Source organism: Periplaneta americana, chromosome 1 (genome assembly GCF_040183065.1).
Source record: "Periplaneta americana isolate PAMFEO1 chromosome 1, P.americana_PAMFEO1_priV1, whole genome shotgun sequence".
Taxonomy (NCBI): Eukaryota; Metazoa; Arthropoda; class Insecta; order Blattodea; family Blattidae; genus Periplaneta; species Periplaneta americana.
This window is the reverse complement of record NC_091117.1, coordinates 209809985-209834451: the sequence shown is the minus strand read 5'-3', so window position 1 is coordinate 209834451 and position 24467 is coordinate 209809985. Positions and strand designations below refer to the sequence as shown.

Sequence of the window (24467 nt, the reverse complement as noted above, 5' to 3'; positions counted from 1 at the left end):
TGTAAGAATCGTCATTAGTGTTGCCAAGTGTGGAACTACAGAACAGGGTAAACTGTTCCCAAAAGGGAGCTAAATTTCACCTCAAGGGGACTAAATATTTTCTATCATCGATATACCTTTAATTGATGTTTCTCTAAGCGTATCTTTCCTCCTAAAATGTATATATTGCCATGCAGTCGTCTTCCTCTTCGTTTACTGTTTCCATCCAGCTTCACATTCTTTATCGCCTCTTTCATACACAACACTCGTTTATATGCGGTCAATAACGTTATCTGGCAACTTATGTGTGTAACAATAATTGCTGTCACTTCTTAACCCATACCGTATTGAGAGAATTGCAGATAGCAAAAGAAATTGCATTCTATTTCTTAGTTTGTTTTTCACTACATTCATTACACTGAACACCCGTTCTGTGTCCTCATTAGAGTGAGGAAGTGTGAGAATGGACTGACAGCGAATTAATAAAAATGAAATAATCCCACGAGCTTCGATTTACGACTTGCTTTCAATTTATTTTACATTGTTTGAGTCTGGCGCGTGGCACCTGCTATTGGCTAATCAGTGGATTTTAAAATGTTTCCCCCATCCCTAACATTGCACCATTTATACAGGGACGAATGTGGTAATTACTATTAAGTAATGCCAATTGTTACGTAAGTTACGGAGCCATACAATTTGACATTACGTTGAAATGTTAAGAAGTCTGACGGTGAATTAAAAAAACTCTTAGATTTTATCCTAAAGATCTAGAATACCCGAAGGGGCATTTTTCAAGGCCAAAGGCTAGTACGAAAGGCTAGTTCTAGTTCGAAAAGGGCTAAATTGGCAATGCTGGACTTGTCATTAGATCTTACCTTATTAGGAGTGCAAGCAGAATTATACATTTGATGCACACCTCAAGAAAACTGTCATATTTGATACACAGTGATTTGATTCTAAGCTACCAATGAGAGAAAATATTTCAAATCATAGTTGATATTCTGTAATTCGGAGTTTCTGATTAGTTTTTGCTGTGCTGACTCTTACTTTAAAGAGATTCAGTAAGAAATTGTTCAACCTAACGGGTGTCCAAGATTGAGGGAAGTAGAAAAAAAAGGAACAAGGCCAAGAAAGGTGCTAAAAAGGAATTAATCTACCAGATACAACAAATGTCAGAGGAAAGGTCATCAGAGGATGATGAATAATGTCTTTCTCTTGTCTGCCTGGATAATTACAGTGGAGAATTGGGTGATGTGCAACATATGTAAGAAGTGGGCTCACCTTCGTTGTACAAAGGCTGAACGTCAATACGAATGCCCGGATTGTTACTGAGATTAAATAAAATACTTTTAAAACAAAGGGAGATACTTAGGCATACTGGTTCACCATGTATGTTTCCTTATAGTTTTCAACATGCAATTGATGTTAATGTACATTTCAATTTGATAGGCTATAACACTTTAATCCCGTTGCGATAACGTGCATTTTAACAATGGCGAGATTTATGAATCAGCTCGACCTGGCGCCCTTCGTTGCTAATACGGATGAATGCATTCAATTTCTATTAGACGAAGGACTGCTTACAACAAGGATGCTGTGCTCGGAGTGTGTTGTCTCCCTTCAGCCCATTACGAAACGGGGTCGTACTTATTCATTATTTTCTTGCAGAAGAGGCTATGAGCAATTCAACCAATCAGTTACAAAGGGGACGTGTTTCAAAACTGTAAATTGCCGCCAGGTCAAGTTCTCACATGCGTTTGGACATGAATTGTACGCGCAGACAGTAACGGGGGAGCGACGTCTCAGTGAGCACACACTAGCTGACTGGTTTAATTATTGCCGAGAAGTGTTTATTATGTCCATGGACTCAAAGTATCAAAATAGAGGGAGGATAGGCGCTCCCGTGCACATTGTTCAGATCGACGAATGAAGATCGGCCGAAGAAAGTTTCATCGTGGTCGAGTCGTAGAAGAAAATTTGATTCTTGGCATTATCGACGTGGTTACGAACGAGGTTCGAATGGAGATTTGTCCCCATAGTAACAGGGATGCCGTCACCTTGTTTAATTTGATATCTCAGCATGTAGAACTCGCCAGCACGATACACCGATGCCTGGAGAGGGTACAATGGTTTGCTGAATGGTGGGTTTGCTGCCCATTGGACTGTGAATCATTCAGTAAATTTCGTTGATCCAGGCACACACAACATAGAGTCGCGCTGGCGGGGTCTTCGGCTCAGGTTATCTATGGGTGGCATAAGACGTGATAAAGGAGATGCACACTTGGTAATAGGCCTATGTGGAAACTGTTGGGCAAAGGAAAACTGCATCAAAAGTAATGTCATTATGGCATACACGACCTACTGTGCCGTTTTATTTCGGCATACTACTTTTTTATTTCCTTTTCCTTTCTTTCCTTTCTATTCTTATTATTTTATTTTTAGTATTAGTTTACCTCACCTTTCATAGATGGCTTTACTTCTCCATTTTCAGTCTTACTTTCTCCTTTAGATAGTTTGTTTCTTTTCTTCCATTATAGCTCTATTATTCCTCACGTATAAGCAGCAAACTTTAGTGATCACGTGACTTGGTTTTGGTCTGTAATTGATTATTTTGGGGGAGCATTAGCACTCAGTTTGACTTTGGGGGAGAATTTCGTTTTGAGGTTTGAGTCTAGTGGAACGACTCGTTGAGGAAAGTTGGACGACAGCTGGGAGAGCTGTGCGTTGGTGTTGTGGCTATTCGCGATGGGATCGCGGGTGACCCAGTTCGGAAAGGAATGGACTGATGTAGTCTGGGATCGAACGGGGTTCGTGACTTTATACAGGCAGGAGCGTAGCCGAGCTGCGGTGATGTATGTAGTGTGTTTATTAAGGTATGAGTGTCGAATTGAACCTATTGTTGAGTGGGTTTCGAGACTGGTATACCAGAAAGTAAACAGGTTTTTACACATTAGTAAGGTTAAACTTATTATGATTCATAGAAAGAGTTTGATTACAGATAGATTGTGAAAGAATTAGCTGGCATTCGTCAAGGGTTTTACTTTGGTTGTGTTTGGTTGTGAAACATCAGACAAGTTGGGACTTGTTTACCGAGCTGCTAATAATTACAAACTGTGAGGACAGATGGCATTACTAGTTTGTGTAATGGCGAATGCCAGTTCAGTGAACTCTAGTGGTCAGCAGTGTCGAAGGAGTGAGGAATTATCATTGATTGTACTTTACTGGAGACCTTGATTCATTGCTATTTTTCCTAGAGTGTTCTTAATAAATCTTGACAGAGAGTGTTAATGATTTATATGGAGTGTTTTCTGTGTATCACCTCACCAAACAGACAATCGACACTATCATATCTTTCGACGGCAGGGTAATACTTTATTATCGGAGTACTGTTTACTCAATACTTTTACCAACTATTCAAAGTACACAGAGGCCCACCGTTGCACTACTTCACCTGAACATCTAGTATTAAAAAACAACGTGTCAGTTGCTAAAATATTGAGTGATTCAAAAGTTCAAAGTTAGGCTTTTGGGTGTTCCACCGTGCCCTGGAACTTGACATTTCCAACGTTTCGGAGCGACATACAAGTTCCATCATCAGGGCAAATAATGGTTGTCTACTCTGGTCTTACTTACGTCAAGTTGTAAAGTAAAAGTAAATCCATGGCGCTACAGCCCATGAAGGGCCAAGACCGACCAGCCGGCTGCTGGCCTCAGGTCCACATGTCGAAGCAGAGGTGGACGATCATCCAACCAAAATGGAGGTATCGTGTGGTTAGCACGATGATCCCCCCAGCCGTTATAGCTGGTTTATGTCAAATTGTATGAACGTAAAACATGAGGTGTAAGGAAATATACCTAATATAACCTTACAAAAGTAAGCTATATGAAGATAGCTGTGAATGCTGATGAAACGATAGCCTGTAACAAACATTTCAAACATAGAGTTACAATGAAAAATTGTTAAGATGTGCAATTAATTACAATTCAAAATTCAGTGTGTTGTACGTAACTTATGAAAAATCTTACAGAGTCATTAAGTTAAAATTAAATGGACAGATAGCATATCGATGGCTATTTGTTAAAACATCTTATCCGCAAATTACAAATTTTACAGGAGACGAAAAAACTGTTATGGTTGTCCATCCGTAGTATTAATAATGAGATTTGGTCTTATATACTGTATGTCCAAAAATATAGAAAATGAATGTGCCATGTATCACACATGAATTATGCTCGGTTTCCTTAATATGGTTCTTAAGATGTTTTGTTGGGCAGAGTATTTCTCGCTATTATTATCTATTATGAGTTAAGTTGTTTTCATGGACTGATATTGGTGGTTAAGATAATTTCGGATATTAAAGTAATTTCAACAATACAAGGGCTGCTCCTCGACTGATGCACGCAGGTAGTACTTGTGCACTTCATAGAGGTGACCGTTGTTCCCCAGGAGTAATGTAAACGGGTCCTCTATTGTTGAATGTATGTTAATTATTTTCCTGGAATGTGGGTTTTATGGTTTAAAGGATTATTAAAACGATTATAAGTCTGTTCATCTTTATTTTATAACCACAGAACCAAACTAATGATTATAAAGAAATATTTGAAATATCACAAAAATTATCACTTCAAATGCAATAATAAATTGAGTCATCAAGAATAATTTCAAGTAAAATATTATAGCATTGGTTAGTTCACATTGTTTTATTTGGAACTTTAAACAGAAAATTAAACTAATTGCAATATTGTATGTGGAAAGTTAGGTTAAATTTTGTATTGAAGATTCCACGAAAGATTTCAAAACTGACAGGTTTATTTAGGGGAGAACATTGGTTTCCCTTGATTTATACGTAACTTTGTCTTAAACCAGTTCTATAATCTTGACAAAGTGCATCCGTTCAAATCCATTTTTATATTTTATAACTAACCCTGCTTACATCACATATTCATTTTGTATGAGGTCTCGCCCACCTCATTGAATATATGGCCATAAAGTCATTTAAATATGCGCTCCTGCATATATGACTTGTATCACAGTCTACTATATACAGTTGCGAAGCTCAATATGTAGTAAGTATGCAAACATTAGATAGTTGCTCACCACTAGGATCGCTAATATCGCCTCATTACAGGCAATGCAAAATAGTACCGTCACAGTCTATTGTTTCTAGCACCCTCAAAACTCAAGCTTCGTGACTGTATATACTAGACTGTGCTTGTATCGTCTCAAATGCAGGTAGTAAGGCTGTAAAAAGCATTACGAGAGGGGTTCGGCCGGCGCTGTGGATCGTGTCCCGACATAGCTCAGTTGGAAAGAGCGCTCAGCGCGCAGAGCTGAGAGGTCCTGGGTTCGATTCCCGGTGCCGGTACGAATTTTTTTCGTATTAAATAGTAATAACCCTGCTTAATTGTCATTGTACTTATTGCGCTAGCCTATTATTGGTTAAACACTGTTCGGCAACACATTAATATTAAAAATCAATAAATTATTATTGTTACTATTATTTTTATGATCATCATTACCGTAACCATCATTCTTCTCTTCAAAATTTACAATTTAAAAAAAGTCAAACTTATTCGTGAAGGAAACAACGAGAATCGAACACATTACCTGTCGTGTCGGACTCTAAAATTAGCTGACTGACTAACATGTAATAAGTAGTGGAAGGTTTTGGTTTTGTAATCTTGTTATAAATGTGGGAACCTATATGGTAGGACTTTCACTCACTTCGAAGGGCATTTTCATAATTAAGGCTTGTAGAATATTTCAACTCAATCGCTACTCCACTTTCAAAAGGAATTGCTTAATGACACAATTACATTTGCTTAGTTTTTAATGCAGAGGGAGAGAGTCTATCTGGAAGGACTAATTCAATAATGAAAGGGAACAGATCAATTTCAGGTGCCAACTGTATTTCTAGTGCTGAAATTTAGCAATCAAGAAGTTTTTGTATTTTTTCGTAAATGTACGATACATAGGTTTCAGAAACAGACAACTACTTTCTGTAAGAATGAAGAAATATACTAAGTAAACTGTAAAACATTGTGCATTGAAAATTTCAGAATTTAACAACAGATTCGAGGCTGGTCACAAAATAACTTGCCAAAATACTTCAATTGAGTCTAAATCTCCTGATCTTTAGCTACCAATCACCTCAGACGAAGTTTATAAACTTCGAACAGAGCCACCGGCATAGCTCAGTCGGCTAAGGCGCTTGCCTGCCGATCCGGAGTTGCGCTCGCGCGCGGGTTCGATTCCCGCTTGGGCTGATTACCTTGTTGGGTTTTTCCGAGGTTTTCCCCAACCGTAAGGCAAATGTCAGGTAATCTGTGGCGAATCCTCGGCGTCATCTCTTGAAATAGACGTACTACCTCGCTGTCACCAATTGCATTGACGCTGAATAATCTAGTAGTTGGTACAGCGTCGTTAAAAACTTCGAATATATTATTTAACAGTATAACACATTCTTCTAGTCGTACATTTTTTTTTTATCTTGGAAACTCCAGACGATCCTGGTCATTTTGCCTATATTATCTGAGAATATGTGGGCTGTCATTGGTCAATAAAAATGAATTTAATTGTTCGTACTGATTCCTAAGAATAGGCCTATGACACCCTTTTCGCATCTTTTAATTCTTCACTTGAAGAGCCAACCTTCCAAACGTCTTGTATTCCTTTTTTTCTCACCAGAAACAGAAGAAATTCTGTTTACATTTCTTCAAAGTGATTCAATGAAATAAATGCAGTAATTGGTCTGTAGATTTTTATGGTGAGATGGTACTTAGAGGGATGAGGCCGAAGGTTCGCCATGAATTACCTGACATTCGCCTTGCAATTAGGAAAAGCTCGGAAAAGCCAAGCAGGTAATCAGTCCAAAAGGGAATCGAATTCACGCCCCAGCGCAACTCCGGGTCAACAGAAAAACGCGGTACTGTCTGAACTTGTCGGTGGCTCCTAAGTAGTCCAATTGTGCGAAATGATATGAATTTATAACAGTTTCTTTAAAATTAAGAAATTATTTAAAGCGCCCAGGTTATTATATGCTAACATGATGAGTGCATATACAACTGAGACAACAGACCTGCTGTTATTTGACTAATGTAAAAATTATAACACTATAGTCGCGACGCTGTTATTCCTCTTAGCCTACGTCTTAGGAAGTGAAGGCTCTATAAAGTCTAGGTAGGTAGTATCGTTCGCCATTTTTGTTCTTTCGTTGCCGAGCTACCATACGAAGAATCTACTGGGTGTTCAGTTCAAAGTGTGTCATGCTCGCTGTTTGCCGTCATGTGGCTAGCCGATGAGCCTAGAGAATTCGATCTTCCTACACTTCCGCAAAGGTGTATTACCTAGGAGGCAGAGAAGTTGCCTAGCAAGTACGGCGTTCATTCTGAAGAGTACGTACCGATGCGTACGATAACGCCGGTAGTGGCAGGAATGTGAACTGTTTGGAAATATATACTGTCGGGATATGGGGAGAGGGTTAAGACGATTACTTACGTATTTGTTGACATTAACTTCGACGTTCAACATGGACACGGAGTATTTGATTTGTGTTGTGGAATGTTACCGTACGTAACCGATGATAACAAATACCCTGCGTACGACTTGCCGGCGCAAAACAAGTTCGAAAGAGGTTATGGTAGCACACAGACCGTACGGACCGCCATCTGTTGCTACGACGTTCAAGTTATACCGTACACGTTCTCAAGTTCAGATTGAAGAACGCCTTAAATAATAGGCAACTTCTCTGACATATAAGCTGAAACTCGCTTCAAATCGGTGACTCAACAAAAGTGACGTCATGACACACTTTTGAAATGAACACCCAGTATTTGCCACACCATTAAACATTATCATGTCGTAGCTCCTATGATAATAAATCAAACGCACTGTAATTCAGCAAATAATTAAGCGGCAAATAACGTCCTCGCGTGCTTTCTGCGAACGCCAACGAAAGAGCCAAAATGGCGGGCGATTATATTAAGTATTTATCGAGCCTTAAGAAATGAATAACGTCTTTCTCAGCGAATCACAAGACGCACACGTAGCCGACCTGCAACGCGATTGGCTGCCGGAAATTAGAGCGACGGGACCATAATTTACAGGCATCCCTTATTCGCTATCCGTCTCGCTGAAAATATCGCCAGATGTTTCTGGCGTTGCCGAGCTGCTTAGTGGTGGACTGGGTAGTAGCAGATTAATCACTTGTAGTGATAAGCTTCCACTTTTCTTCTCGGACATATTTCTTAATAAAGAAATGAGAGAATCAGATGGCACTAGCAAAATTGATAAAAGATGTGATTTGTGTGCTGTTACGTTATTATTGTAAGAAAATAATATAAAAAAATGTTAAATCGAACTTACATCATCACTTTTTTTTTATATCGTCGTAAAGTTGCTTCTGGAATGCTGTACTGTGTCGCTGCACCTAAACAGGGCATCCCTCTCTCTTTTACAGCTTGAATTGCATCCTTAGTATTATCTTTGTCCCTATTCCCTCTAGTGGAAATCTTCTTGTAATTTCTCACCATTGCTGCAGATGTAAGAATAGGAAAAATTAGCTTAGTCGCGATTTCTGTCAGAAATAAGTCAGTTGCAATTCCCATTGTCGCTATAAAACACTGTTCTTTCACAATAATAATAATAATAATAATAATAATAATAATAATAATAATAATAATAATAATAAATTTAAATTTGTGACTAAATTAAGCCATTTGGGGCAAGATGACGAGTTTGTTATCTTACTCCAGTCCTCTTGCCCCAAATAGTTTGACGTATGAACTAGAGCCCTCCATAAATGGCAGAATTTGCGCTCTAAACGTAAACAATGGATGTTTATGTATTTGAAAAACATATTCGAATAATATTCCAGAACTAATTAACTGCCCAAATTCTTATTTATCCCACGCTAGAAATTATAGTATTGGTGGTACTTACCCAACGTTTCTTCACGGGAATTGGCTCTGTAACGGCTTTCCTTACTGCAAGCCTAGATCATATATGTAACAGATAACTCCTCGCTACGTTAAAATCGGCAGCACTTTGAAGAGAACAACCGCCAGGCTCGCCACCCGTCCGCCGTAAACGAACACGAGATGGTAGCTCAGTCGCTAATGCAATTCAAATGGGTATTATGACGTGACTCCTTATGTAACAACTAGATGGCAGCGTAGTAAACCTGACAAAAGTTGTTAACCTCAAAGCCTATAACCCCGACATATCTGTTACATATAAGATCTAGGCTGCAAGTTATTGCGAAATTTCATCCCTAGCCGCCATGTGCTGCTATCTGTCGGTTTCCTTGGGAAAGTAACAGTTGGTTAACTTGCCCCTGTCTCCCCTACTTAATATTCTGTATAAAAATCCGTCCAACAATTTACGAAAAGTCGCTGTACACAGAGAAACGGACGGGAAGTTGAAAAGCGCTTTTTAAGTATATTAGGAATACTGAAAATGCGGATTATATGCTATAATTTCGAAATCAGTTTTGCAATACATGATGAATGAACTTCGTATAATAGAAAGGTAAGCTGTGAAGACAAAATTTATTGCAAAGAAATTGAGTACCTTGTTATTTAGATAAAACAGATTCAATTCTTTCTGTTCCTTTTAGTGATAATGATTTTAACTCGCAGCTATCATTTCCAGCAGAAATTACTCATGAATACTGAATATGAAGGACAAAAGTTGGTATCTCCCTATCCACAGACACTTTAGAGTTGCAAGAAATGTCGAAATAGATTATTGTATTTGTCTTCCGATTTGTACTTGATATAATGACGAAGAGAAAGATTGGATACCGCCGCTTAAAGAGTGTGTCGTTCTTTGTCATAATTTCAATTACCGTCTAGCTTCAGTTTTTAGCATTTATTTTTCCAGAAATTGAATACACGCTACTACGCCATGCTGGTTACAGCATTTCTAACTTATTATTTAAGTCGTATCCGCCCCCACCACCAGGCCTACAACTAGTAGCTTGAACTCGCGCACTTCAGACTCTACTTTTCACCTCTGCTGTACCAACGAATACAGACTATTGAATACTGCAGACTCGGTTGATGCTGATTCTGTGTCAAAGCGAGATTATTAAAAGGGAATAAGCTAATTAAGATTTTGAATCTCAAGTTTGGCAAGAATACGAACTAAAATACACTAACAAAGGTAAGAAAGTATCGATAAGGTAGACGGACTATCTCCAGTCGTTTAGTTCTTACCATGTTTTATTGGAATGAAAGAAAATTTATTTTCAAGGATTTTCTTCAAAATATATTTTTAAGTCAATTGCATTATATAATGAGAAAGTGTATGCCATTTCAATCTTTTAAAATGTTATTTTTTACTGTCTTTGAAAATTCATGTCTTAGTCATTTAAGAATTATCTTCCACAGGAAATGACCTCGAAATGCAATACCGCCTATGATAACAAAAAAGCTACAACGGATAAGAGAATGGCTCTTATTTTAAGGATGCTGAAAATTGCAGGAATATGGTCGAGAGATCCCATCGCACCACGATGGAAAGCTCTTTTATATACGTTTTACTCGATTCTGATACTTTCTGTAACTGGCGTATTGTTAGTAGCACAATCCCTTTATGTAATATTGTCTGCAACAGAGGTAAGTGACATCGCAGATAGTTTGAACATCTGCATATCACAGACAGTGTTCTTGGTGAAAGTTTATCCCTTCATATTCCGACGAGACAAGGTTCAACAGGTCTTAGCAGGACTGGAGCAATGCTTCTTTACCCATGGCACAAAACATACACCAAATCAGTTGGAGATCATTAACAAGTCTATGGCTAGAGCCAGATGGTGCATTGTCATGTTTTGTGTTCTAATATATAGCGCCACTGTCAGCATGGTTGTAACACCGATCGTTGCGAATGTGACTTCTACAAAATTGCAGTCACCTTCGAATACATCCGAGGAAACTCCAGCGATGTCTGGAATGCTGACATGGCTCTGTTGGTATCCTTTCGATTTAACGACGCAACGAAATTTTCTCATTGCTATGATTCACCAATTAGTATCCATAATCGTGGAAGGGACAACCGTCATAGCGTTACCGAGTGCTTTTTACTATACTCTCATCATTCACATGACCGCTCAGTTTGAACTCATCGGTGAAGCTCTCAGAGACGCTCAGGAACAAGTGAAGCACAGATTTGAATCTAAGATCACTCAGAGTTCAACAAGTTTCAGAAACAGAAACAATGAGGAGTCTGGAACCATAAAATATCATTTCAAGCAAGGGACAGGTGAGCATTTGCCTCGTACTGATCTACGTGATGATATGTTCAAAACGGAAAGACCGCCAATGAATGGAGAAATAATTTCAGTCTTAACTTATTTTAAAAGTGATGAATTTTTCCAGTCTAGCAGTGACGATATAGGAGACATGCCATCATCATCACTAGTTACTGGAAATGGTGAATTTTCTGAAAGATCTGCATTTGCCCAAAATGAGGACTTTAACACAAATCGCAATAAATATGATTCACATGAAGACGTACACAGAGAGTATCCAAACTCTTTGGACGAAAATACATCGCAATTTGAAGATTATGAAGATACAAACACATTTAAATACGAGACACGAAACGAGTATCAAATGTTACAATATTCGCAGCTTGAATTTGATGCAGAAATGTACGAATACCTGAAAGATTGTGTTCGCGCTCATCAGGCCTTACTGAGGTAAGCGAAGACATCGTCTTCAGGGTATAACTAATTAATCAGTCTTTAGCTCCATATTCTAACAATATTATTATGAAACACTTGAAAAATATGGAACATTGCAATATGTAAGCCTATTCCAAACTATTACTACACTTTTTACTATTTGATGATCCATTAGGAATAGCGAGCTTCCTAAACTTATTCCTTTTCATTACGCCACTATTCTTTGAAAAATCACTCGCCATATAGTCCCGATTATGTAGCCTTGACCACCGAGTTCAACATGAGAAATACTACGGGTGAGGGGAGCAGACTCGGGTAGCTAAAGAAAAAGGTCATTACTCATTAATCTGTTGACATATTTATTCCTGAACATTGGTTTTATTAAGTACAGTACTGAGTTTCTACAACAATCAATTAACAGTACGTGAAAGGAAAACTTTAACAAAAAGGTTATACACAAATTGATAAGTCTGTAATTTACGGTTTTACCCCACGGGTTTAGGCACTATCGGGCACTTCCGGTGGCATAATCGGGTAAGTTCATAAAGTCTCTATTGTGAATATTTATCAACATCTATCACATTCGAAATAATCTAGTGCCTTCTTTGGCCAACCAGTGCATCCTTAACGAGCTCATTTTGCACATTTTCTGCACTTTATCCATTCATCTCGACGTTTTGTAAAATAATATTTTTCTTTGCTGTTACTGCAACTGACGATTCCTTCACCATCGCTATCTTCGCCTGTAAAGGCTGGTTCACAATAAACCGGGAACGAGAACCAAAATGAAAACGAGAAGCAGACGACGTGAATATGAAAATTTTTGATTCACAATAAACCGAGAACGTAGACGACTATGCATATCGATATGTATGTCAATAACGATATGTAAAGTCGATATTACGCATTCTGATGTTATCTGTGTATAATTGACCAATGGCGTTCTCTCATGAGTACAAGGCAGCCAACATGAACACAGGTTAACCAACTTCGAAATTTCAACTGAAACATTTCATTAGGTACCATCTTTATTATCACAACCTGTTTTAAGTCTACCATAACGTAAAATAATTAGAGAAGAAACATTTGTAATAGAAGAAAAATGAACACAACAGTAGTTATTGAATTGAAGCATGAATATGTAGTGTATAATACAACCAATACAGTAATAAAATGTGATTCGCTTCCGATCGGTGTTCAAAGATGCAGAATTGAAAGCCATGTATTCTCCTTCATTTTCTCATCTTTATACGAGGCGCGCCGCTTATCGTAAACGTGAGGATTTTCCTCAACACTCAATATTAGAATCTCATCAAATAAAAATTTGCTCCATGATGCACAGCACAGAACAAAATAATGCATAGGTTATGTCACGGTCTTCTTGCTACAAAATATATGACGACAAAATAGCTTTTAGATGGCAATAGAATGAATCTAGTGGGCTGTGATCGGAAACGTGAACGCCAAAGTTGAAACTTGGCCAACTCTCCGTTCCCGATCCCGGGCTCCGGCAAGCTTTTCGTTAATTGTGAATGCTCACATTTAAATGTACACATTTTAACAATTTTACCGTTTTCGTTTTCTTTCCGATTCTCGTTTCCGGTTTATTGTGAACCAGCCTTTAGTCTACTCTTATAAGATGTCTGCTTTTTCCATTTGCTGCGGCTAAAGTGGACCTCTCTTGCCATATATATATATATATATATATATATATATATATATATATATATATATATATATAAATAAGTATATATAAGTAAGATAACAATGTTACTTCATAGTTCAAATACTAACGATATTACTATAATCATACAAAAATTATGTGCTCTAAATAAAAGAGCAGAAATAGAAATTTCAAAAGAGGGGTCCACATTACCCGAACTTCCTCATAATTATAATTCTTTTCGTATGAATTATTCTAGTGCCTCGTTTGAATCAAGCAATTACTGCAGTTTTTTTTTTTTTTTTGTATGACAACAAGAGCAAACTCGTTATCCTGGATTAGCCAGACGTAACGTGCCAAACATAGTAGGTCACCTATCAGGTCATACCTATCTGACTAGATACTGGAACAAGAATGTAGTTCCGAAACTTTCTAAATGTTAAGTTTCAGAATTCGTTGAAATACTTGAAAGTTCATTTCTGAATATAAAGAGGTATAGTACATTTTTTCATCTAAATCCTGGTCACCATATAAAAGAGACAATAATTGTGAGAAAACTACGTAATTTATAACTGGACACAGAGAGAGCGATAGTTTTGACTGTGATATATTTAGGCTAGTGAAAGTGTGGCGCGACATGGTAAATAGCTGGTTTTTTACGAGATCCATTGCCATAATATTCATTGAAGAAAGGTGTCTCAGTTTCACAAGGTTCTGTGGTCAACTTGCAGGAGTCTGTCTTCAGGAGCGATACTCGTGCTCCTGCATGGATTCTGTTAGTGCTTGTGTTCATTACTTACTTGGGTTTCTTCAACTATGAAGCGAATGTCAGGTACTCCTGTGGCTACTTCTCGATCTCATCTCAGCAAATTCCATTTAGTTATTGACAATTCCGTCTACTCCAGAAAATATTGCAGTTGATATGGCGTCTTTCAATAATCAGAAACAAATGTGACAAAAATTAGTACTGGAATTGTGAACACTTCTTGAATTTCATAAGAATTTGTTTTCATTTTTTGTTTGTTTTTTTTTTTTTTCGTTCTTGATAGATAGTTGATGCTATATCTGCTATTTCATATAAATTTTTTTGTTATTTCTATCACCTAACGAGCAAACGTTCTGAGGAGGGCAGATAAAAAAGTTAAATTTTTTTCCTCCACCATGTTAATATTGTCAAAAGAAGTCCTTATAAAAATTTTGGCCACTCGACCGCAATTACGAGGCCGTCCAGAAAGTGATTTTCCCTGGGGGCGTTCATAGATAAAAGCACAATTTCATACAAGTATTTATTGAAACAGATACAGCAATTTTTGCTCTATTTGTCAACATATCACCTACTGGAATTGAGACATTTGTCATACCATGGGATCAATTTTTGTGTCGTAGAAGTCAGCCGCCTCAGTCCGGAACCAGCGTTTGACTGGTCTGCACCTTTCTCTGTCGATCCTATGATATGAAAAATGTCTCAATTCCGATGGAAAATATGTTGGAAAATAGCTCAACAAGTTGTGTCCGTTGTAATAAATTTGTCCAATGATATTGTGTTTTTTCTTTCTGTTAACGACCCCTGGCAAATCAATTCTTTTAAGGCCTCGTAATTGCGGTCGAGTGGCCAAAATTTGTACAAGCACCTCTTTTGACATTATTAACATGATGGAAGAAAAAAAATAACTTTTTTATCTGCCCCCTCAGAACGTTTGCTTGTGAGTGTATGTTTGGATTAAAATAACCCAATAGTCTATCGTTTTATGAGTGATTATTTTTGTTCCAATATATTTGCTCTGTAAATTTATTGTTCTCCACCAGTCTTGGACGAGGTGAAAATCACAGCCTCTTATCTTAATTGAAGGCCAAATTGACACCACAGTCTAGTATATTCAGTCACGAAGCTCAATACGTAGTAAATATGCATCCATACGTAGTTGCTAACCACTAGGATCGCTATTATCTCCTCATTACATACAATGCGAAGTAGTATCTGTACTGTCTAGTGTTCCTAGTACCCTCACAACTCAAGCTTCGTGACTGTGTATACTAGACTGTGCTGACACTATGGCTATAAGTATGCCTATCTCGAAACCTCAAAGCAGAGGGCATGTTCAGAAATAAGTCGAAACATTGATCTTATTGCCCAACCTAACCCTTATGGATTTCGTTGTATGGGGAAGATGGAAGTTCTAGTTTAGGATAAATACGGCAGAAGAGCTGGTTGCTCGCGTTGTTGAAGCTGCAGAGATTATTAAAAAAAAAAGTTTGACATTTTTGAGCGTAGCCTCTCAGACAGTCCGTAGTGCGTAGAAATCAATTATGCATTCCGTGAAACTAAAGGCAGTTTGAAGCATATCTCTGAAGACTATTTTTTCACATCACTGCATTCAGTAACAGAGTCTGAACACAATTTCTTCACACCACTTATTAACATGAAATGGCAAGTCTGAGAGGTTTTTTTTTTCGCATAAAAAGAATGTTTGTTTTTAACTCCTCTGTCATCCGTGAAACGTTGTAAACGAATTTTTTTTGACATTCTGCATATATCCATGCATTTTTGTAAGGTATGCTGAGACTCAGTTTACCTATGCTCTTAATATCCATATGGAAGTAAGGTAACTACTACTGGGGCCCAGTTTACCTAGCCCCAAGGGGAATATTAAAAACTATTATATAAGTACAGAGCGTTCGCCTAGAGGTGGGGCCAGGAAAGCGGCCTGCCTGCGGTGTCGTCTGCGGGTATCGTCTATCCGTAAGCTTCCGCTTTCTATACTAATAGCATACTTACTTACTTACTTACAAATGGCTTTTAAGGAACACGAAGGTTCATTGCCGCCCTCACATAAGCCCGCCATCGGTCCCTATCCTGTGCAAGATTAATCCAGTCTCTATCATCATATCCCACCTCCCTCAAATCCATTTTAATATTATCCTCCCATCTACGTCTCGGCCTCCCTAAAGGTCTTTTTCCCTCCGGTCTCCCAACTAACACTCTATATGCATTTCTGGATTCGCCCATACGTGCTACATGCCCTGCCCATCTCAAACGTCTGGATTTTAAGTTCCTAATTATGTCAGGTGAAGAATACAATGCGTGCAGTTCTGTGTTGTGTAACTTTCTCCATTCTCCTGTAACTTCATCCTGCTTAGCCCCAAATATTTTCCTAAGCACCTTATTCTCAAACACCCTTAACCTATGTTCCTCTCTCAGAGTGAGAGTCCAAGTTTCACAACCATACAGAAGAACCGGTAATATAACTGTTTTATAAATTCTAACTTTCAGATTTTTGGACAGCAGACTGGATGATAAGAGCTTCTCAACCGAATAATAACACGCATTTCCCATATTTATTCTGCGTTTAATTTCCTCCCGAGTGTCATTTATATTTGTTACTGTTGCTCCAAGATATTTGAATTTTCCACCTCTTCGAACTAATAGCATACACACGAGAATTTTTCTACGTAGTACTAACCTTGTTATAGGCGATGTTGGAAGCGATGTCCATCTGAATCCATACATTTCTGGCACCTTTTAATAAAATTATCATTCACATGAATAAGTTTGTCTTCGGTAATTTTCCTAACCTCTCTTTTATATTCATCTATCCTGTGAGGATTATTCCTATAGACATTATTTTTTAGAGTTCCCCACAAATAAAAATCGCACACTCTAAGGTCGGGGAACGTGGCGGACATAAGACCTGAGAAATAATCCTTTCTCCAAAAACGTCGCTTATATCGTTCATGAATTCATGGGCCGTACAGGCTGTTGCTGAAACCTATTGAAAATACCTATTGAGTTTCTTATCATCTAAAAACATTTGGAAAAATGGCGCGAGTATTAGAGTGCGATATCTTTGCATTTAATGTATCATGAAAGAAAATGGGCCCAATAATTCGCTTCGCTGTAACAGCACACCAAACTCCAATCTCTTCGTCATGCAGTGGAACCTCATAAATTAAATGGGGATTCTCTGAACTCCAATATCTATTGTTCTGTGAGGCAACATGACCTCGTAAATGAAACCACGCCTCATCAGAAAAAAATTATGAAATGAGGATTCACAATACTTTGTAAAATCCAATTACAAAACTGAACTCGTTTTTCATCGTCTCTAGGCCGTAATTCATGCACTATACTCACTCTGTAGGATTTTAATTTTAAAAGATTGGTAGCAGTAAAGACTGATGTTTTTGAAACACTAACTTCCTGTGAAACATGTCTAGGCCCGATTGTATAAACCATTTAATCTTAGATCAGAGGTTAAATTGGTCCTTGTTTCAGCTGAACTTGGAATTTTGTGTTGTATAAAGTCTAATCTGAGATTAATTTGTCTCAAACTAAAGTCAACTTTAACTGAAGAAATTTCTCCGATTAAGTTAGATGATCCAAGTTCAGTTATTTCTTTTCTGTTTGAAATATACGAGTGACAGATTGTGCAAATAAAATATCCACTATTATTAATATTAATAGATATGATAGGTACATTTATATATATTTCTTTCAATTTCTTGCCTTAATACACAATCTTATATTTTATAAGGATCTATCGTGTTCAGCAGTATCAAATAACATAACCTATAATTATATTATGTTTATAACAACCATTAATTATAAATTTTCTATTAACTGTATTACCAAACGAAAATTGTCATTTTATAAAGCTTTATTATGTTTAGCAGTATCAAACACCATAACATGATAACAACTCGGAGAACAGTCAACCTTCTTCTTATTGTCCGCCATTATTTACATTGCACAAAAAACCAGTGTCTCCAACAGAGTGTACGGAAAGTCGCCGAAAAGTAGTTGTAAAGTCGCTAGATTTCTCATTATCAACAAAGAAAGATTAAATTTTGTCACTATGGGGTGCTAAAAAGGTCACTAAATCCATATTTAAGCAATATAAAAGTTAAAAGAAATTGTTGTTGCAAAAGAGTTAATGTCGCTAGATTGGCAACACTGAACAAACCTGTCCGCGCATCACGTATTTCACCTGTTTATGCGATGTTGCCAAATTCTTTTCACGTGAACTTAGATTGCATTGGAACCAAGGTAATTTGATCGCAGAAAAGTTTTATACAATAGAAGAAGTGTCTGAACTCGGTTCACTTTTCGATCTTCGATCAAAGTTGATCTTTAGTCAGGGAGTTTTATACAAGAGAATTATTTGCGTATCAGCACATGCCGCTTTCGTGGCCCCACCCGTAGGCGAACGCTCTGTACATGAATCCCTTGTGTTAATTTGCAGGTATACAGACTGGTTTAACTCTTTATTGAGTCCCATTGTCTTCTGGGAGTTTGTGACCGGCGCCCTCGTCATCTGCATGCTGGGCTTCGCCTTAATATCTGTAAGTCGAGGGCTCAGGCATTAATGTTTGCACATTACCTTCCTCGTATATAGATAACGAATGTGCACTACTGGTTTCACTGCACACTTACCTAGTGTCTAGTACTCCTAGAGTACTCTGAATATTCCATAGTCGCGATCTCTGTGAATTTTGCCTAGTCCCGTCCCAAGACGTTTTCTGGTATGGTGTGTCTCATTGTACTGGTGTAAATTGTCCATAGGATTTTGTAGAGCATGGGGACATTATACGACGAAGTGAAGAGAAGCGAATAGAAACATTTGAAATGTGAATATGGAGAAGAATGGAACGTGTGAAGTGGACAGACAGAATAAGAAATGAAGCTGTGTTGGAAAGATTGGGTGAAGAAAGAATGATGCTGCTGAAACTGATCAGGAAGAGGAAAAGGAATTGATTGGGTCACTAGCTGAGAAGAAACTGCATACTGAAGGATGCACTGGAAGGAATGGTGAACGGGAGAAGAGTTCGGGGCAGGAGAAGATATCAGATGATAGACGACATTAAGATAAGTGGATCATATGCAGAGACAAAGAGGAATGCAGAAAATAGGAAAGATTGGAGAGTGCTGGGTTTGCAATGAAAGACGGGCAGAACACTATGAATAAATGAAGACATTTACGAAAAGTTTAAGAAACAACCTGGGAGATCTTAAAAAAAAAACTGGACTGATTAAGTATATAAAAAAATTCTTGACAAAAATTTTGTTGAAAGTTGTAGTGAACATTTACCTTTTGCACAGGGGCATCATTTTATTTTTACTAACATTTTTAATATTAACTTGCCTATATCTCTGGATTAACGCCGCTTGCTACCCCCTTGCACGACTGGAGTTCGATGATACTGGCGTAATATACAAACAAATCACTTTACTAGGTATAGGAGGGAAGAAAAGTAGTTCATCCATTTAGGTAAGCTAGGAATATTGCGCTTTTGAGTTTAATCATTTTCATTAGGTTTTTGTTTAATAAAAACACAGTACAGTATTAACAATGAGTGTTTTTACTCATGATCTTAACTGTCCATGTGGACGTATTCATTATGCAGTATATATTATACTGTCTACAGCACATTAGCGTACAATATAGAGAATGAAGTTAAATTGAAAAATAATCATAATATGGATATTTAAACACATTTTTTTAATGGTGGCCGTTTATTTCGATACAGGCTTCAGTTCTAATGTGCATATTATCGCACTATAGACTATTGTACCTAATCCCAATTACCAGTTTACTAGTAACTCATGTTGAAATAATTCTGTACCTACTCTATAAAAGAGTACCTTACGTACTGAAAAATTCAATTTTCACTTCTGCCCGATCCGAAAAGATAAAATTACTCAGACATACTATCTACTGTCCGTCCAAGTGGTTATGTCGTAGAGTCGTAGAAAGGAGGGAAATCACGTGACAGTTAATTACTTAACGAAGCCCTTTTATTTAAGTTATTTTAAACAGTTGTATAATATCACGTAGACGTCCAATTCCTAACAGAAATTAATGTTCTCAGAAAAGAGCTAAGACAGCCCAGCCATTAGCTGGCGAATAAAAGCTGGTGGGGGAAACCGAGATACGACGTAGGCAAATGGACGACAGTATCTGTGCCAAAATGATTCAATATTGAAAGCTCTTTCGTCACTGGAAAACGCGAACATATTTTTGGAACGTACTGTTTACTATGAGCGTAATGCTGCTATGACTGTATATGCGGTCTTGGATCTGTGTGGAGGACGGTTGAACTTCGTTAGTAGAAGGGGTGGGATTGAAGTACATTAAAAACTCAGGTACAATAAAAATTGAAGTAAAAATAAAATGATGTCCCTGTATTATGCATTAAAATTACATTTTTGCCCATTTATTTTGAGCAGTAGATGCTTCTTTGTTATTGTGCCTCTTTGATTCATGTATTTGCTCGAGAAGTTTAGTATATTTCGACATTTTTAAAGTAGAATTCAGCTTCTGTTGCTGCCAGCTGCTTATCCGTTTTAGACAGTGTTTTTAAGGATAAAATAGTCAGTCGCACTTATTTTCACATTGTGTTTAAACACCCGTGTGATGTATTTTCGTCTTCACATGATTAACTACGTCAGACGGTACACCATGTCTAATATCAAATTTTGATTTGCACAACTTGCATTCTACAGCTTGCCCACTTCCGGTAATAAAAGGAAACTCATTTTTCATATTGCTTTCGAAATTATATTTTCGTTTTTTTGCATGTTTATGTAAAGTGACTGCACAGACAAAACATTTATAATTGTTTGTTCTCCACCTGCACAGGTTCACATACTACAGCAACCTAAAGAACGGAGACGAACGTTGTTACAATCAGATCGATAACTGAAAAACGTACGGATGCAACCAACCTCTATCAACATATCACCACAGTCTAGTATATACAGTCACGAAGCTCAATACGTAGTAAATATGCATCCATAGATAGTTGCTAACCACTAGGATCGCTACTATCGCCTCATTACAGACAACGCAAAATAGTACTCGCACAGTCTATTGTTTCTAGCACCCTCAAAACTCAAGCTTCGTGACTGTATATAGTAGACTGTGATATCACAGTAAAGGAAAAGGATTATAGGCCTACACCAAACAGTTATTTTCGTAGTTGTACAAGTAACGCTTTCTAACTTTCACAGCAAATTTCAAACCAAAATATCACGTAGCGTAAAATAAATTGGCAAAGCATCATCGAAAAAGGGGCATATTTAAGCGTCTCCGAAAAAATCTCGGCACAGACAATTACCAAAAACCTCTACCTCAGAATAAACGGGAGAAATGTACTCATACTGATGCCAAGGTTTGTACTAATCAAATCTGTAACATTATAATCCTTTAATTCAATACATTTATTGAGTTACTCCATTTCGAGGTTGCAATCAATAAAATGATTTTGTGTTATTTACAAAGCAGTTTCAACCCGTTCCTGAGGGTGCACACTTCCTTCATTTTATCAAGAAATTATATACTTTGACCTTTAAATTGCATAATTTTAAACAATGCGTGTTAATTTTTTTCCTGTTTACCATCTATACTAATAATAAATCTGGAGCCGAAATTTTTCTGGTAATTTTCGATTTTCCAAAAATAATTGGTCCTAACATATATAATTAACCACCCTGAAACCGAAAATCGCTTTTTTGAAATTTTTGTTTGTATGTCTGTCTGTCTGTCTGTCTGTCTGTCTGTATGTTTGTTACCTTTTCACGCGATAATGGCTGAACCGATTTCGATGGAAATTGGAATATAAATTAAGTTCGTTGTAACTTAGATTATAGGCTATATGGCGTTCAAAATACGTTATTTAAAAGGGAGGTTATAAGGGGGCCTGAATTAAATAAATCGAAATAACTCGTTTATTATTGATTTTTGTGAAATATGTTACATAACAAAAGTTTCTTTAAAAATGATTTCTGATAAGTTTTATTCTCTGAAAAATTTTGATAGGCCTGATATTTAATGAGATAAATGAATTTTAAAATTAAAATAACTGCCATCCAAGGTGGTGTATTGAAATAAAAAACAAATGACTTCGTCTATAAGGGGCCTTGGACACAACAATCGAAAGCTATGAAAAATAGCCTACAGACAATGTTTCTGTGTTTGTATGAAGTAATATATCGGAAGCTAAATTAACCGATTTGTATAATTAATTATTATTTTATCATTGGGAAGTGTAGTTTCTCTGGATGGACATAATGCTATAATGTTATTACAGTAACTTGTGAGTGAATTGAGGACAGGTAAGATTAAAATAGCTTCTTATGCACAGCAAACTTGATAGGTTATTCTGTATATTCATTTCCTGTATTTCTTATGATAATGTTTATGAACATATTCATTTTTATCTCAGAGAATTAACGAACAACGAGAGTGTATTGATTTAGTATGCAGTAATAGCACGTTAGCTTAGCAATCCATTATTTTATAATTCAAATTTTAACTATGCTCAATTGAATCGTGTTAAAATACATAAAATACATATGCAATAAATGCAATGCAAAAAAATTGGGTAATGAGCCAAGCAGATTATGTTGCGCTGTTGTAAAAGTTGTTCCTCCTGAGATTCAAGAGCTCCCACAACAAATTAAAAACTTTCTAATTCGAGTACATCCGTTATCAACACACTTTTTACATAATATAATATAATATAATAAATCTGTAGCCAAAATTTTTCTGTTAATTTTCGCTTTTCCAAAAATAATTGGTAATAACCAGGGAAAGGGATTTGGAGTATTATACAGAATGGTGAAACGTAGTATAGATATTCGTAGCTCAGTGACTGTCAAGCGAGCTGCGTAACAGAGCATGGACGAGTACAGTTCACTTCATACAAACTTACATGCAACGTGCTGTAAATATATTTCAGAATAAACAAATGGAATAGTTTAATGACATATAGTGACCTACATACATAATCTGCATTTCTTTTTTAACTACATGTGCTTTTCTTGGCAACGCACAAGACACCAATAAACAACATTACAAATATACATAATTAAATATCAATCTCTGCGTCCTCGCATGTCAGTGGAAACATTGATGGTTGATAGACAGTTGTCTTCTGCATGGAACTCGCCTCTGAATATTTGTGTTTTTCTGTCAGGAGCGTGTTAAATTATAACCTTTATTTACAATGTCATGAAATATGACAATATGTATACAACAGTATTTACAATATATGCAATATAATACAATATTTACAACATAGCCTAATACAGTATCATTAAATGTTGAACAAAATGTAGAACCAAACGAAATGGTATTTACAATTAATGCTATGTTTTGTTGATGAAACAATTATTCCTACTATGCCTTGTTATAATAAATTGTACATATTATTTTCAAATTTTCAAAATACAACTTTGCTCTGTTGCAAGGAAGGAAATTTTTTAACATGGAAAAACTCCGCTCTACATCTGCAGAGACAATTGGAGAGTACTTGAAACAAGATACGTCAATTAAATTCACATGTTGAATGACGTCATTGGGACACGTCTTTGTTAATACATCTGAAATCCGACTAAGAATATCGTATCCATCATTTTTAATCAAAACTCTGTTCATTTTTTCACCAACACGTTTTCCTATTTCACCTTCTACTGCGCTCAGTTTATTTACAATAGTCCTCATAATATTTATTTGCTCAACTAGTTCTACTCCTGACTTTCCTAATTGAATAATGGCATCCGATAAATATCCAAAATTTGACTTAATATCCGTGACTTCTTTCTCGATTGTTCTATCATTTAGCAGTTCCTGGCGTATTTGAATCGCAGCCGCGTCATCGGTATCGAAAGACTGGACCACTTTCTTCACAGATTGGAGGTGACGTGTGTAATAATTGCAAGCTCCTAACCGTGACCCCCAGCTCTTAAGAACTGGACATGGGGGAAGCGACAATTTAGGGAATTGTTTCCTGAATTTTGATATTCGATCTGGAGCTTTTACAAATATAGTCTTTCAATTTTATATTGTTAGTTGGTTTCACTTTCGGCATTGTACCTGCACTTCACTACGCTGAACTGCAAACCTGCATGTTGCAGTTCTTATGCGACAACTGTCCCGTTCACCTGTTGTTGACGTGCAGAGAGCTGCGAGTATGTCATGGAGAGGAGGACTTGGTATAAAGGGTTGTAAACAAATGGCTGTGTAGATGCCAATACTAGCTTTTACTACTCCAAATTCCGTTCCCTAGTAATAACAATTAAGAAACATGTTAAAGGAATTGTCATTGAACCAATTGAGTGTCTCTGGATCAAAATGATC

The 24467-nt window shown here is 37.0% G+C and overlaps 1 protein-coding gene across 1 annotated transcript in view; it reads left to right on the top strand.

Annotated features, from left to right (window-relative positions):
* Nucleotides 1-2331: 2331 nt before the first annotated feature.
* The window catches only part of LOC138707258 (odorant receptor Or2-like), a 31269-nt gene continuing 9133 nt past the window's right edge, over nt 2332-24467 (top strand). The window contains exons 1-2 of the mRNA XM_069836595.1: nt 2332-2831; nt 18570-18669. Of these exons, the coding sequence (XP_069692696.1) occupies nt 2725-2831; nt 18570-18669 (207 nt within the window). The 5' untranslated portion in view covers nt 2332-2724. The remainder of the gene's footprint in view (nt 2832-18569; nt 18670-24467) is intronic.